The sequence below is a fragment of the Ailuropoda melanoleuca genome, chromosome 16 (genome assembly GCF_002007445.2).
Source record: "Ailuropoda melanoleuca isolate Jingjing chromosome 16, ASM200744v2, whole genome shotgun sequence".
Lineage (NCBI taxonomy): Eukaryota > Metazoa > Chordata > Mammalia > Carnivora > Ursidae > Ailuropoda > Ailuropoda melanoleuca.
In genome coordinates, this window is record NC_048233.1 from 47,696,094 (window position 1) to 47,710,547 (window position 14,454).

At 35.8% G+C, this 14,454-nt stretch overlaps 1 protein-coding gene across 2 annotated transcripts in view; it reads right to left on the minus strand.

The window, feature by feature from the left end:
• RRAS2 (RAS related 2) overlaps positions 1-12,501 on the minus strand; it is a 55,333-nt gene extending 42,832 nt beyond the window's left edge. The window contains exon 1 of one of the 2 annotated variants that reach the window (XM_034645870.1): positions 12,442-12,501. In XM_034645870.1, coding sequence (XP_034501761.1) covers positions 12,442-12,486 — 45 coding nt within the window. In that variant the 5' untranslated portion in view covers positions 12,487-12,501. Of the gene's footprint in view, positions 1-11,054; positions 11,157-12,441 lie in introns of those variants that run through there. The other variant, XM_034645869.1, reaches the window with a different exon arrangement.
• Positions 12,502-14,454: the final 1,953 nt, after the last annotated feature.

Genomic DNA, 14,454 nt, shown 5'->3' on the forward strand with positions numbered 1-14,454 from the left:
TTATTAATATGTGACTTCAAACTGCTTGTCATGTTGCTCCATAAAAAGCATGTAGTCATTATTGCTCTTGTATGCTCTCTCCATCAGTCTTTTCTGTTCCTTCTCTTCACAGTCCTTGCCACAAAAGTGCTCAATGGATGCTCTTGACCGACAGCCAGTCTTATCCACCTTAGAAACTAAATATTACACTATTACGGGATCCTGGGCATTTGAAAGAATATTGTAACATGCGGCACCCAGATTTATGTTCAGTGTCTAGCAGTGGAGCAATGAAAGCAAACTGCAAATACAAAATTCATTAAAAAAAAAAAAAGAAAAAGAAAAGAAAAGAAAAGAAAAGAAAAGAAAAGAAAAGAAAAGAAAAGAAAAGAAAAGAAAAAAGAAAAGGAGAAAGCAAGCAAGCCATCCTCTACTGGGGTTTTGGGGGGTGGGAGGGTGGGGACACAGAGCAACCAAACAGTTGAAATTCATGTCATATCTTAAATAATTTACATGTTCAGCAGAGAAAACAAACATTGCAAATCTATTAAGAGTATGATTTGGCTTTTTTTAGTTCAGCTGTGGAAAACTAGGCATTCACTTGGCTAAAGAAAAAAAAAACTCAGATGAAGCATAAACAGAATAGACCAATTAATACAAATAAGTCAAAACAGTAGAGTTTTAAGATATAATACGCATGTATAAATTTCATTACACAAGCTGTTATATAGTTAAAATACCACTAAGTGTACTCAAAGTGATATGTGAAAATAAAAATAGCTGAACAAAGGGTGGTCAAACCTCAAAACAAGTGCTATAACCACCACCCAAAAATGCAAAATAGAGGAAGTTGTCTTCTTGAGTTTAAGAGTGAAAAAATTCTCATTCTATCTAACTTTTGTTCCACTGGGGAAGGGAGTCCTACAGAGGAAAATCAGTTTCATGCCCTTCCTATGTGTTTAAAGAATAAATACAATTTGCCATTACTAACATTAAGAGGCAAGCAGTATTCTGTTAGCATCAGAAGCATTTTTATCAGTACTAGCAAAACTGCCTTTTAATTTGCACTTATAAACTAACCAAACTAAGTCTGCAGTAGCTTGTCTAAACACACACACACACACACACACACACACACACACACACACACAACCTAGAAGAACCCCCAGAAGGCTGTGAGGATTAAAATTTTACTTGAGGAGAACAAGTGATTATCTTATCAATTCTTACTTGATTTCATTCTAAAGTCATCAGTTAAAACTGCTACTAGAATTGTGACAACATGAAGTCATGCAATAAAACCCAAACAACATAAATTCTCCCCTACTTAACAAATCTCTAAATGCTTTAGGGAAAAAGAAAATGTGCATTACATACTTTCAATGTCTTCCAACCAGCTCTTCATAGATTCATACGTACTTCTTGCCCACAACCACAACCCATGAGATGGAAAAAAAAAAAAAAAAAACCTCACAGATGAAAGCTTCACTTACTCCCCATCCACACTACAGGTAATGAAAATAAATGCTACTCCTTAAAAGTCACCATAAAATGAAGGGACTAAAACACAGGTCAAATCTGAGAAAGCAAGGAGGAAAAAATACAGACGCCAAACTATTAGTCATGATCACATTAAATGGCTTCATTAAAAAAGAAGCTCAACAGGATTTCTTTTTAAATAAAATCTAACAATGCGGTGCTTATAAGGCTAACAACAAAAGGGTGAGCAAAAAAAAAAAAAGCATCAAATTTAGTCAACAGAAGTATGGAAACAATATCAAACATGGAAAATTTGTTCGACAACAGCTATAGTGAGATTTTTAAATGCCATTACACAATAATGGAAATGATATTATTTAGGCAACAAAAAGAATCAATGCAATAACTATTAGAAGCACTGGAAGTTGAAAAAATATTATCTACAGCATGTAGTCAAAAGTGTAGGACACAAAGTACATAAGATTAATGAAGATTCAATGGACATAAACAAAATTTTATACTTTAAAGCACAGGCAGATTTGCCACAAAATGAATGAAGACTGGGCCCTGAGCCCTTTAGTTACACAAATTACTTCTCTTCTCATTCTAAACAATACTCATCTGTGTACACAATTCCGTATCCCCTCTTAAAGAGGGACGCAAAAACTACACAAGCTTTGGGCCCCTCAACACTTGGATCTCTTCCTGTACTAAAGACAAGAAATATATCTTCTCCAATGTCCAGAAATCCCAGATCCCTAGCCACAATGCTAAAAACAGAACAAAACAAAAAGCAGAAATAAACCAAAACTTAAATTTCAACTATATATTATAACAATTCAAATGAGAAAAAAAAATTTAACTTACAAAATTAAAACAGTATTTCTACAAATACCAAATGACTAATGCAGTATTCACAGGTGAAATCATAATTTTCAATGTGTTCATCAAAAGAGAAAAAGTAATAAAATATAAGATTTTAGAAAACTATTAAGCCCAAAGGAAAACAGGGCATAATCATGAACGATAACTACAAAGATCTATCAACTGATAACACTGACAATTTAAGAGCTGGCACTTTGGGATGGGGGTGAGGACCATTCTAGAAAATTTAAATGAGTAGTACTAGGCAGGAATGCCTTAATCATCTTAGATTCCCCGAAATGCGGCAGTATACTGCCATGTGGTAGCACGCGGGGGGGGGGGGGGGGGAAGTTNAACTTTTTTTAAGATTTTATTTATTTATGTGACAGAGAGAGAGACAGCCAGCGAGAGAGGGTACACAGCAGGGGAGTGGGAGAGGAAGAAGCAGGCTCCCAGCGGAGGAGCCCGATGTGGGACTCGATTCCAGAACCCCGGGATCACGTCCTGAGCCAAGGCAGACGCTTAACGACTGCGCTACCCAGGCGCCCCAAAAGAAACTCTTATATACAGCCACATAATAAAATTGAGAAGCTTCACCATCGTAATATTTTTACACAAAATTTTAAAAAGAAAAATACATAATTTCACACAAAACTGTTATCCCAAGAAATAGAAAACTAAATTAACAAGATAAAACGGACATTGTCTAAGTAAAAACTATGAACAAAATGAGTATCTGGAATAATGAATGACAACAGTGATAAGTTCAGATTTTTTAATGAAAATTTAAAACTCTTGAAGAATGTGAAGATGAACACACCATCCCATTCATCCTACAAGACAAATATGATCTTGATCACAGGTTTTATGTACCCAGAAAATGGAAATAAAACAACATCCATACAATAAAATAAACCAGAAACTTACCAGGTGAAATGATAGTATGTAAAATTCCTCAGTGTACTAATACACTCTAATGAAGTGATGCATATCCTAGGTATTTCTTACCAATTCAACATCAAGGGATACCACTAAGAATGGTTTAGCAAAAACAAATAAGATCCATTTCTACAGATGCCAAAGGAGCATCTGATAAAATTACATTGCTAATAGTAACATTAAATAAAACACTAATAGAATACTTACTTATCCAAAAAATTTGTAAAGTATTTTATATGATGTAGGGGGGAAAAAGTCAGTAGCCAACAAGGACAGCTACTGGATTCATTTTAACTATTTTGTTATTTTAAAAATTTAAAGTTCTGGCCCAAGCAGTACAACTATAGAAACAGGATGTAAATATTAAAAGGGAAGAAATACGTATGGAGACAGATGTTAACTGGACTTGTGGTGATCACTTCCAAAGCATATGCAAATATTGAATCATTATGCTGTACACGTGATACTAATACAATGTCATATTTCAATAATATTTCAAACAAAAGAAAATAATAGGAAGAAACATACAAAAAGTCAAGGAGAAAATATTTACAATACACATAGCTGACAAATGACTTGTGTTCCAAATGTAAGAAGCCTTGCAACTCAGTAACACGAGCAACCCAATTTTTTTAGAAAGACAAAGGATTTGAACAGACACATGGCCAACGTGCACCTAAAAAGATGTTCAATGTCATCAAAGAAAAGCAAATTAAAACCACAGTGAGGGGGCGCCTGGGTGGCACAGCGGTTAAGCATCTGCCTTAGGCTCAGGGCGTGATCCTGGTGTTCTGGGATGGAGCCCCACATCAGGCTCCTCCGCTATGAGCCTGCTTCTTCCTCTCCCACTCCCCCTGCTTGTGTTCCTTCTCTCGCTGGCTGTCTCTATCTCTGTCAAATAAATAAAATCTTTAAAAAAAAAAAAAAAACAACCACAGTGAGATACCACTACACATCCATTAGACTGGCTAAAATACCAAGTGCTGGTAAGGACCCAAAATAACTGGAACTTCCATACACCTTTGGTGGGAATATGAAATGGTCCAACCTTTTCACAAGAAACTGCCAAACTGTTTTCCAAAGTTAAACATATGACCGAATAATCCACAATGTGGTTTATAATCCAAGAAATGAAGAGAAATGAAAATATAAATCCATACATTAACATATATATGAATGTTCAGTGCAGCTTTATTCATAGTTCCTAAAAACTGGTAACAACCCAAATATTCCATCAACAAGTAAACAAATGAATTGCAGTATATCATAATATGGAACACTACCAAGCAAAAAATAGGAACAAACTACCAAAACAAGCAATATCATGGATGAATCTCAAAACATCCCAGATACAAAAGAGTACATACTGTATAATTCCATGATATAAAGTCCAAAAAAGGGCAAAAACTATAGTGGTCAAGTCAATACAGTAATTACCTCTGGAGGTTATTAACTGGGAAAGGACACAAGGGACTTTCTTGGGGTGATGAAATATTCTATATGTTGCTTGTGGTAATGGTTACACAGTTTTGACATATAAATTTGTCAAAACTCACCTAATACACTGAATATAGTAGCATTTTATCGTACATGGTTACAACCAGAGAATGAGAAGGCAAGCAGGAGTGGAATGAATGGGCGTCACAGGAAGCTTTTACTTTTTGTTTTACATACATTTGTATTGCTTACATCTTCACATACAATAAGGTAAAAAAAAAAAAATCCTTTTTAATGAAATTTTCACTATTTCACTTAGTTCTTTAATCAATTTAAAAAATCACACATACATTATCAGTGGAGCAAAACAAAAACCAAGACACAGATTCCTTATAAAAGATAAAACAATGTGAGAAAATCTGATCACAGAAAAAGAAGTGTGTACCAGATTTTGAGAGAGATGTTTTTCTGAAAGCTTTAAGTGATAAAAGAAATCTTGATTTTAGTCTATTCTGTGTTTACCACATAACAGAGAAACTAACTGAAGTAAAAGACATAGAGGCTTTTTCTACCAATTAGCAATTTACAACTAATTATAAAATGACCGCTGTAGAAAACTTGTAACAATATAAAGAAGAAACTCATTATTTGGGTCTCTTTCTTCCCACTGTTTTTTCTATTATTTTAAAATGAAAATCAGGACAAGACATAACATTTTATATTTTTTCTTTGTGTAAATTATAGTATAAGCAACTTCCTGTTTCATCATATAGATTTTTAAAATCATTTTTCATAGGCTGCATTGATCGGCTTTACATCCACTAGAAGAATGAACTATATTTTAACCATTGGCCTATTTAGGACAATTATAGCACGTCACTATATAAATCATGCCATAATAAATCTTTGTAAAACGATCTTTATGGTTCTTACTCATTTCCTTAGTAAAAATCCCTGGAGGTTTACTTATCAAGTCAAAGGAGGAGGTTAGGCTATTGATAAAGTACAAACTATACTCTAGAAAGCTGTACCAACTGTATTCCCTTAAGAGTGCATTCAGCAGCACTGAAGTTTTAAAGTTCTTTTTCCCTATTATAGGATATATGATAAGTGCAGTGAAGAAAACCCAGACACAGAAAAGAAAAACACCAAAAATAATTACAATCGTCCAGGAATGTTTACTCTCGAGTCCTTTTTTCCATATGCATACATAATTAAACTTGTGTTATACTGTATATGCTTTTATAATCTACTCTCCTCCCCTACTTAATGAGCATTTCTTCCTTACCAAAGTGTCTCAAAATTAATTTCAGTAACATGGGCCATTATTTAACCCATCTTTATTACTGATCACTTAAGCCATTTCTAAAATTTTAGCATAAGTCACACTGTCATAAAATTTTGTATATAAACCTTTGTACTATAAAGAAAATTCCTCTATCAGAAAAAATTCCTTGAAAACTACTAGGTCAAAGTTTATGAATCTGAAGGACTAATTCAGCTTTTAGATTTATAATTTCAGGAACAGTGTAAGAGAGTATCCGTATTTCCATACCTTTACCTAACAATAGGTAACCTTTTATTGACCTTTGTCAATTGATCATTTAGAAATTGCTTATTTTGGGGCGCCTGGGTGGCACAGCGGTTGAGCGTCTGCCTTCGGCTCAGGGCGTGATCCCGGCGTTATGGGTTCGAGCCCCACATCAGGCTCCGCTGCTGTGAGCCTGCTTCTTCCTCTCCCACTCCCCCTGCTTGTGTTCCCTCTCTCGCTGGCTGTCTCTATCTCTGTCAAATAAATAAATAAAATCTTTAAAAAAAAAAAAAAAAGAAATTGCTTATTTTATTTAGACTTTTTTTTTTTTTTGCTACTCAGATAATTTAAAACATTCACTGTATTTTGTTTTTTAACTGCTCATCCTATTGACATTTTTAAGATACAGGAACTGTTGTATAGTCAGCAAATTTTTAAAAATACAATCAATTCTGATATGCCTGTAATGTAACCTATGAAGTTACTAATTTGGGTAAAAATTTTTTTGAAAAGCATTTATGTACATCTAGATTACTTTGCCTATTTCTAGCTGAGACTCCCATCAAGTTTTCCTTTGTTTCTAAAATGTCTCTTTCATCCATAATCACACTATCTATACACATCTCCTTTCCACCCTTCTAGGAGGAAAAAAAAAGTATCACTATCCTGATCAACTTTTAATGCTTCGGTTTGTGCTCTAGATTCGATCTTCCACTTTCTCAAAGGTCCTTACCATCAACAGTCCTTTCTCTGGTGTATTTCCTGTCATGCTAGCTTGTCCTCTTCGACATATAAGAAATTTTTTAAAATCTAAAACATGTGCACCCCAGTTTTTACCTTCCTTCTTTCTCCTCCATCAGTATTTTTCTTAACTTCCCATTCAGTGTAGTCTGGATTCTATTCTGATCATTCCACTAATACTGCCCTCTGTGACCTATTCATTGCCAGTCTTAGAATTTTCACCCTTAGATCACTTAACCAGTCTAAGACGTGACCCTGCTCAACACTCACATTTCTTGAAGCTCTCTTTCTGCAATACCTAACACGGTTTTTGTCTCTAGTTCTCCAGTATACTCTCCTCACTTTGCTCCTTTTCTTCCTCCTGTCATCTTTTCAATGGCAGCCTTCCAGAGTTGCATCTTGAGCCATGACCTCTCCTCCACATGGGTAAGCCTCATCTACACAAGCTACCCTCAACAATCATCTATTACTTTGTATCTCCAAATCTCTCTCTGCACAGAATCTTTACTACACTACTCCTCTAGTCATAAATATGGATAATACATGCCTTCACATTGCTGCCCTTAAAGTACCTCAAACACAATAGGTACAGAGCTGAACTCATGACAAAATCAAGTTGAATGGCATAATGACTTGCAATGTGAATCAAGAGGCATAAAAACATTAATCCATTCTTAAACTAAAAATCTTAAGAGAAATTTTACAAACAGAATAAAAACACTGAAGGAAAATATTTATTACAGCATTATTTAATATAACCAAAACACAAAAACAAAAATAAAACTTAAAAGGACTTCTCCTTCAGGGAAGATGGAGCACACAAACTTTCTCCATTCCTTCTGCTATGTAAAAATACAACTTGACATTATACACAAAACAAACATAAGAAGACTCAAAGTTAAAGAGGAGGCAGTGCTAATCCTTTGAAAACCAAGGAACAAAACTATGGTGAGTCCCTTCCAGCTTTGGGAGTTTTTTTTAACCCTGAAAATGCCACAAATGGACCTGAAAAAGCCTCCAACCTGGAAATGCCAACAGAGGCAAACAAAAAGAATCCAACAAAAGCATGCTCTTTCTGACTGAGGGACTATGAAAAGAGCAACCCAGAAAGATGGACAACTTTTAGAAAACAACCACCCTACTCCAGTCAAACACCACAAAAAAAAAAAAAAAAAAAAAAAAAAAAAAAAAGGCGCAAACAAACAAACAAAAAAAACCAACCACTGTGTAGGGCACCTGAGTGGCTCAGTCAGTTGAGCATCAGACTCTTGATTTCGGCTCAGATCATGATCTCAGGGTCGTGAGATCAAACCCCACATTGAGTCCTGTGTCAGGCTCCATGCTGGGCTTGGAACCTGCTTAAGATTCTCTTCCTCTCCTTCTGCCCCTCCCTACCCTTCACTTGTGTGTGTGTGTGTGTGTGTGTGTGCGTGCGCGCGAGTGTGCAGTGGCTCTTAAAAAAAAAAAAAGCCACTATAGTCCCACTCACACCCCCACCTGCAAAGGCCCAGTACGAAGTCTAGAATTCCATTCGCAAGGCTATAAACACCTCATTGGGATGGTGTCAGAGAAGGCCAAGTAGGGGGCCAGGGCTTTCATCCCTGCCAGCCATTAATGAACTCTCCCCTAACAATATGGAAGAAAGATTATGTGGGGAACCCTGCACTTCCACCCCCAGCCAGGAGTAATATAGAGTGTCCCCCCCACCTCAGGCTTCAGTGGAGGCTCGGTGGGGAATGCGGACATCTATCTCTACCTGGCAGTAATGAGGAAGCACCCCCACCTTCCTTCTGCCAGAGTAGTATGAAAAAAGTCAACTAAAATAGTTTGAGTACGATCCAAAGGCTCAGAACAAAGTATGAAAATGTGCAAGGTTCAATCAGAAAACGCAAAAACCAGGAAGATCTCAAACAGGAAGACAAAAATAATCAAAAGATACCAAAATCAAAATGACAGAGATGTTAGAATCATCTGACAAAGACATTAAAGCCATCTTGATAAAATATGCAAACAGATTTGAAATACATGAAAAAAAAAAGTCTCAGAAATCAAAGTCTCAGCAAACAAATATGTTTTAAAGAACCAAATGGGAACTTAAGCTGGAAAATACAATAACCAAAATAAAAAGTTCAGAGGATGGCCTAATAGCAAAATGGAAGGAAAGAAGAAATAGTCATTGGAGTGAGAGACAGAACAACAGAAACTATCCAATCTGAAAAACAGAGAAATAAACTGGAATAAAATGAACAGGACCTCAAGGCCCCAAGGGACTAAAACAAAAGACCTAAAATTCACATTATCAGAATATCAGAAGGAGAGGACAGAGAGGGACTGAGAAAATACTTGGAGAAATAATAGCTGAAAATTTCCCAAATTTGGCAAGACAAAAACCTACAGTCAAGCAGCTGAGCAAATCCTAAAAAGGAAAAAACCCAAAGAAATCCACACCTAGATACATCATAATTAAACTTCTAAAAACTAAAGAAAAAGTCGTAAAAAGGCAATATGAGAAAAACATATTACCTACAGGGAAAAAACAATTAGAATGACTATAGATTTCTCATCAGAAACCTTAGAGACCAGACGTGACACAATTTTTTAGGTGCCAAACAAAAAGAACTATCAACCCAGAATCCTATATCCAGGGGAAAAAAAAAAAGCCTTCAGGAATGAAGATAAAGCAAATACAGAGACTCTATCACCAGCAGGCTTACTCTAAAAGAATGGCCAAAGAGGTTCTCTAAACAGGAAGAAAACAATAAAAGGAACCTCAGGAAGGAAGGAAGGATGGACACAGCAAAAATATGGACAAGTATGACAGACTTTCCCACTCTTTAATTTTCTAAAGCACAATCGACAACTGAAGCAAAATTATAACACTGTTCGAAGTGGTTCTATATGTATGTGGAGGAAACACTGAAAATAATTATAAGCTGGGGAGACTAAAAGAGATATGAAGGGAAGTAAGGTTTTAATACTTTACTCAAACTGGTAAAATGACAATACCAGTTCACTACAATAGATGGAGATGGTAATAGTACTTGTGGGATTTTAGGTTTTTTGTGGGTGTTGTAGGTACAATAAGCTAAAATCCCACAGGTATTATTATCATCTCCATTATACTGATGAGGAAATTAAAGCTCAGAGTTGAGAAAGTACATAGACAGTAGTTAAGTAGTAATAGGAGACTCAATCCCATAGTTACCTGGCTCCAAATCCTGACGCTTCTTCACTACATTAAAAAAAGGTTCCTGGGATTGAATCTTCATTCTAAAATGAAGATCATCCAAGTATAATTTAGCATTTCCTTCAATCAGCCACCACAGCAGTACCTATGGCAGTCGCCAACAGAAATCACAGATATCTCAGGTAACAGATTAATCAGAATAGCAACATGAGTTAAAAAGAAGGATTTTTGTTGTTAGTATTTCAATAACTGGATTTAAATGTAATTGCTTTCCTTTATAAACCTACATGCTTTATTTATTTAAAAAAACTGTATTCTGAGGAGTCCATAGGTTTCACCAGACTGCCAAAAAGAGTCCTTTTACAAAAAAGGTTAAGGAAACCCTGCATGTAGAAAATTTTCCAAATTTTACTTCAAAAGTCTTAATGGACCACAGCTTCCTCTTGCCACTGGAATGGGAAGAACAGCCATTTTTGAGGAGACACCAGAGAAAGAAAACCTATAAAATTAAACTATGCCAAAAGCAGAACACTTTCTCAAGTTCTCAAAAATCAATACCATACGAGTCTAGTCCTTAGATGACACTCAGAATCTATCAAAAAACCGCCAAGAAACCCCCAACATACACCGTGGATTCATTTGTAGGTAATCTCCCAAATAAGGAGATAATATAAACCCCTAAACTCAGAAACAAGAAAATTCCACCTTCCCCAGCCTTCCACCTCTTACCACCCCATCCCACCCACTTCCTCTTAAGCACACATTATAATCTATAAATCTAAAGGTGCCCTTAAATGACATGTTTTCAATCAATCTCTTTATGAAAATTAGCAACATCTCAGTATACATAGTTTCACACTGGAAAACACAGAGCTCCTTCTCTCACTCCCATCTTACCTCTCCAAAAAGCACAAGTATCCAAATAAAGGCAAAGCTTTTTAGATGAATAACCACCAAGAGCATTTTTTCTAATCCCACGATCATCCAAACTTAGAAATGAAATTCCTTTCATTCACAAGGCCACCAAAAAGGTAACACATTTTTTTAAATAATCTTACCCCCCTCCAAAATTATCAGCTCCTGATGAAACATGTTCTCAGCCCAAAAGTTACCCATTTTATAAATGAGCCAAAAATGTCAAGAGTGAAACACAGAATACAGGTCTAGTATATATACTCTAGATTTTCTTCTAATCCTTAGTCACGCCTACCTAAAACCACATAATGTGAGCACTCATTCTGTATATCTACAAATAGTATTAAGAATTTTGTGATGGGAAAAGTTAAAGTATCACTTCTTCATACAGGAAATTTAAGGCAAAATTAATCATCAGTTCCTGTAACCAATATGCAATGAGAGACAGTGCTTTGGAAAAATGTTCAGAAATGGTGCATAATTTTAGAAGCAAATCACAACACACTTATACACACACATCCACATGAAACAATTTTGTTCACAAATTCAAATATGAACATTTTATTGCAATAAGAATTGTACTCAACTTTTATTTGCTGTTTGAACAGTCGGGGGGAAAAAAAAGTAGTTTCCCACCCTGGAGGAAAACCCCTAAAGGACACACTTATGTCTTGTCAACCAAGTCATGATACCCTGAACATCAAATGAAAAGCTAAGTTTCCTTTTGACTATATATTTAAGTCAATTCAGAGTACATTATTGTTCTTCATTAACTATAAAATAACCCAGAAAATGTTTTATGAAGAAAAAATATCAAGAATATGTATACCTACCTCCCAACTTAGATAATAAAATATTAGCAATAATTCTAGACCTTTATCTGCCCTTGACAATCATATTCCCCCCTCCTCCCCATCCCTGCTCCAAGAGGTAATCAATATGGAACCTAAATCTGATGTTTGTCATTCTCATGCATTTCAACAGTGATATATCCATACAATGAATAAATACCTCAACATTCCTAAGCTGCTTTTACAGAGAGGATGCATTACAAATTTTTGTCCCCACACTAGCTTTCGAAAGTGCCTTCATCAAGTCTTAGTAGAAACCCATCAAGTCATCAAGTGTGCTTCTGATAAAACCTCATTTACTGTTTCCCTCTCCCCTCCTTCCCAAATTCAGTGCTCCCCCCAGATTCATACTGGTAACAGGTAACAGAACTTCATCCATTAAATGAGAACATATCATTCCTTTCAGTTCCCTCTAGTAGGTGTTGACATTCTTGTTCCAATTTAACATTCACAGTCTACAGTAAGAAGACTGGTGTATTTTAGGAGTTGGGAAAACCAATCTCAGCTTCAATGCTTACTTCGCTAGAGAACCTTGAGCAGATTGTTTCTTCCCAAACCTCCATCTCCTCTCCTACAGGATGGACGTAACAGTGACCATGATCACCACCTTGCCATCATAAAGGGTTGTTGCTGGTATTAAAAGGAAACCATGTACACGTAAAGTCTCTGAAAACGAAAGTATTGCACAAATGCAAAACGTCACAAAAGGTAAATTCTAGGTATTATAAAAACTCTTAAGAATTATTTTAAAAGGGCAAAATGTGGCCAATTTATAATTCATTAAGTAACGCAATGCTTTTACTGCAGAACTTAAAAGTATTAACAACGCTGAAATAACACAACTCTTTCAGTCTGTTTAAAATGAAATTAACCTCTACAACTAAATAATTTGTTCTAACTTCCACAATGAATCAAGATTCTCACTTCCTTTGAAATTAGGATATAATAATTAAAAACTATAAAACCCTCCAAAAGAAATTACACATAAACCATGTTTTTAAAGGTAATAAACACTATTGGACCAAATGGGTTTTTTTCTTCTCTTATTTTTTTAAGCAATTTAGAAAACAACACGGAATGACAGGATTTATTTATTGACTGTTGTGGGAATGCGTTCCCCACCCCACTCAAAAAAGAACACCACACACTGTCTTCCAGCTTGGGAAGAGGCATTATCAATGCAGGTGTGAAGAAAATCATGGCGTCTGTCAAAGTAAGGACAGTTCTTATAAGCCAAAGCAATGAGACGTTTATATATTGTATAGAAAGATGTATGGGGATGCCTGGGTAGCTCAGTCAGTTAAGCATCTTCTTTCAGCTCAGGTCATGATCCCAAGGGTCCTGGGATCAGGACCCTCGCTCACCCTGCTTTTGCACTCGCTCATGCACGTGCGCGTCCTCTCTCTCTCTCTCTCCCCACCCCCCGACAAATAAATAAACCAAAAAAAAAAAAAGAAGTATGACGACAACTTCTTAAAAATCTGAGGGAAAAAAGGCCAAACAAGATAAAACAATCTAATTAATTTTTTTAAAAAACTTTATAAAGTCGTGTCTCATAGGACTGTAGAATCTCAAAGGACCCTAGATATAATCTATTTCAGAACCTCCAATTCACAGATGAAGAAACCAAGGCCAACAAACTATAGATCCTTTCACTAAATAAAGAAAATGTAGGATAACTGGGGGCTTCTGCCCCTAAAGAAAATGAGACTATAAATCAGGCATTCTTTGAGGGGATTAAAAAAACATCCTTGTCACAAAAATGTAAACTGGAGACAGCAAGTATAAGAAGAAAAACAAAGAAGGAAAGTAGGAAAGGATGAAGGAAGAAAGGACAAGAATTGAACAACAAGAAAGAGACACAACCTCAAGGCTCAAAAATAACTAGCTATTAACCTGACCTCGGTATCTCTACCCACAAGATATTTATTGATCACAAAGGGAAGAGTTGTCACTTTTCAGTGGTTAACTAAGCGGTCAGATTCCACACCGGTATTGGGAAAAACAGACAACATGTGCCTCCTTAATATGAGGTACTGGAGGAAGACTTTTCCTTTGTGATATTTCTGCCAAAACTACACAGTTTGATTCTAATGATAAGAAAACATCAGACAACCCAAATTGTGGAATATTTTACATGTAACTTTAAGACTAAAAAAAAAGAAAGAAAGAAAAAGAAGTGCAATGTGCAATCCTGGACTGGATCCTAGGCCAAAAAAGTTTTTCTTTTGTTATAAGAACATTACTGGAACAACTAAGTTTAAATAACGTATGATAGGTAACAGTATTACAATTTCCTGGTTTTGGTAACTGTACTAAGGCTCTCTCTTTTTTTGTTCTTCAGGAAAAACATTAAAGGGACATTACTTCCACAACTTACTCTCAGAAAGTTCACCAAAAAAATGTACAGGATACTATGGGAGGGGCACCTACTCCAATCTGGAGATTCCCTGGGGAAAGGTTCGCTGGAGATGAACACTGAGTCACATCTAGAAAGATGACTAAGAATTAGTCAGATAAAGGGGCATACT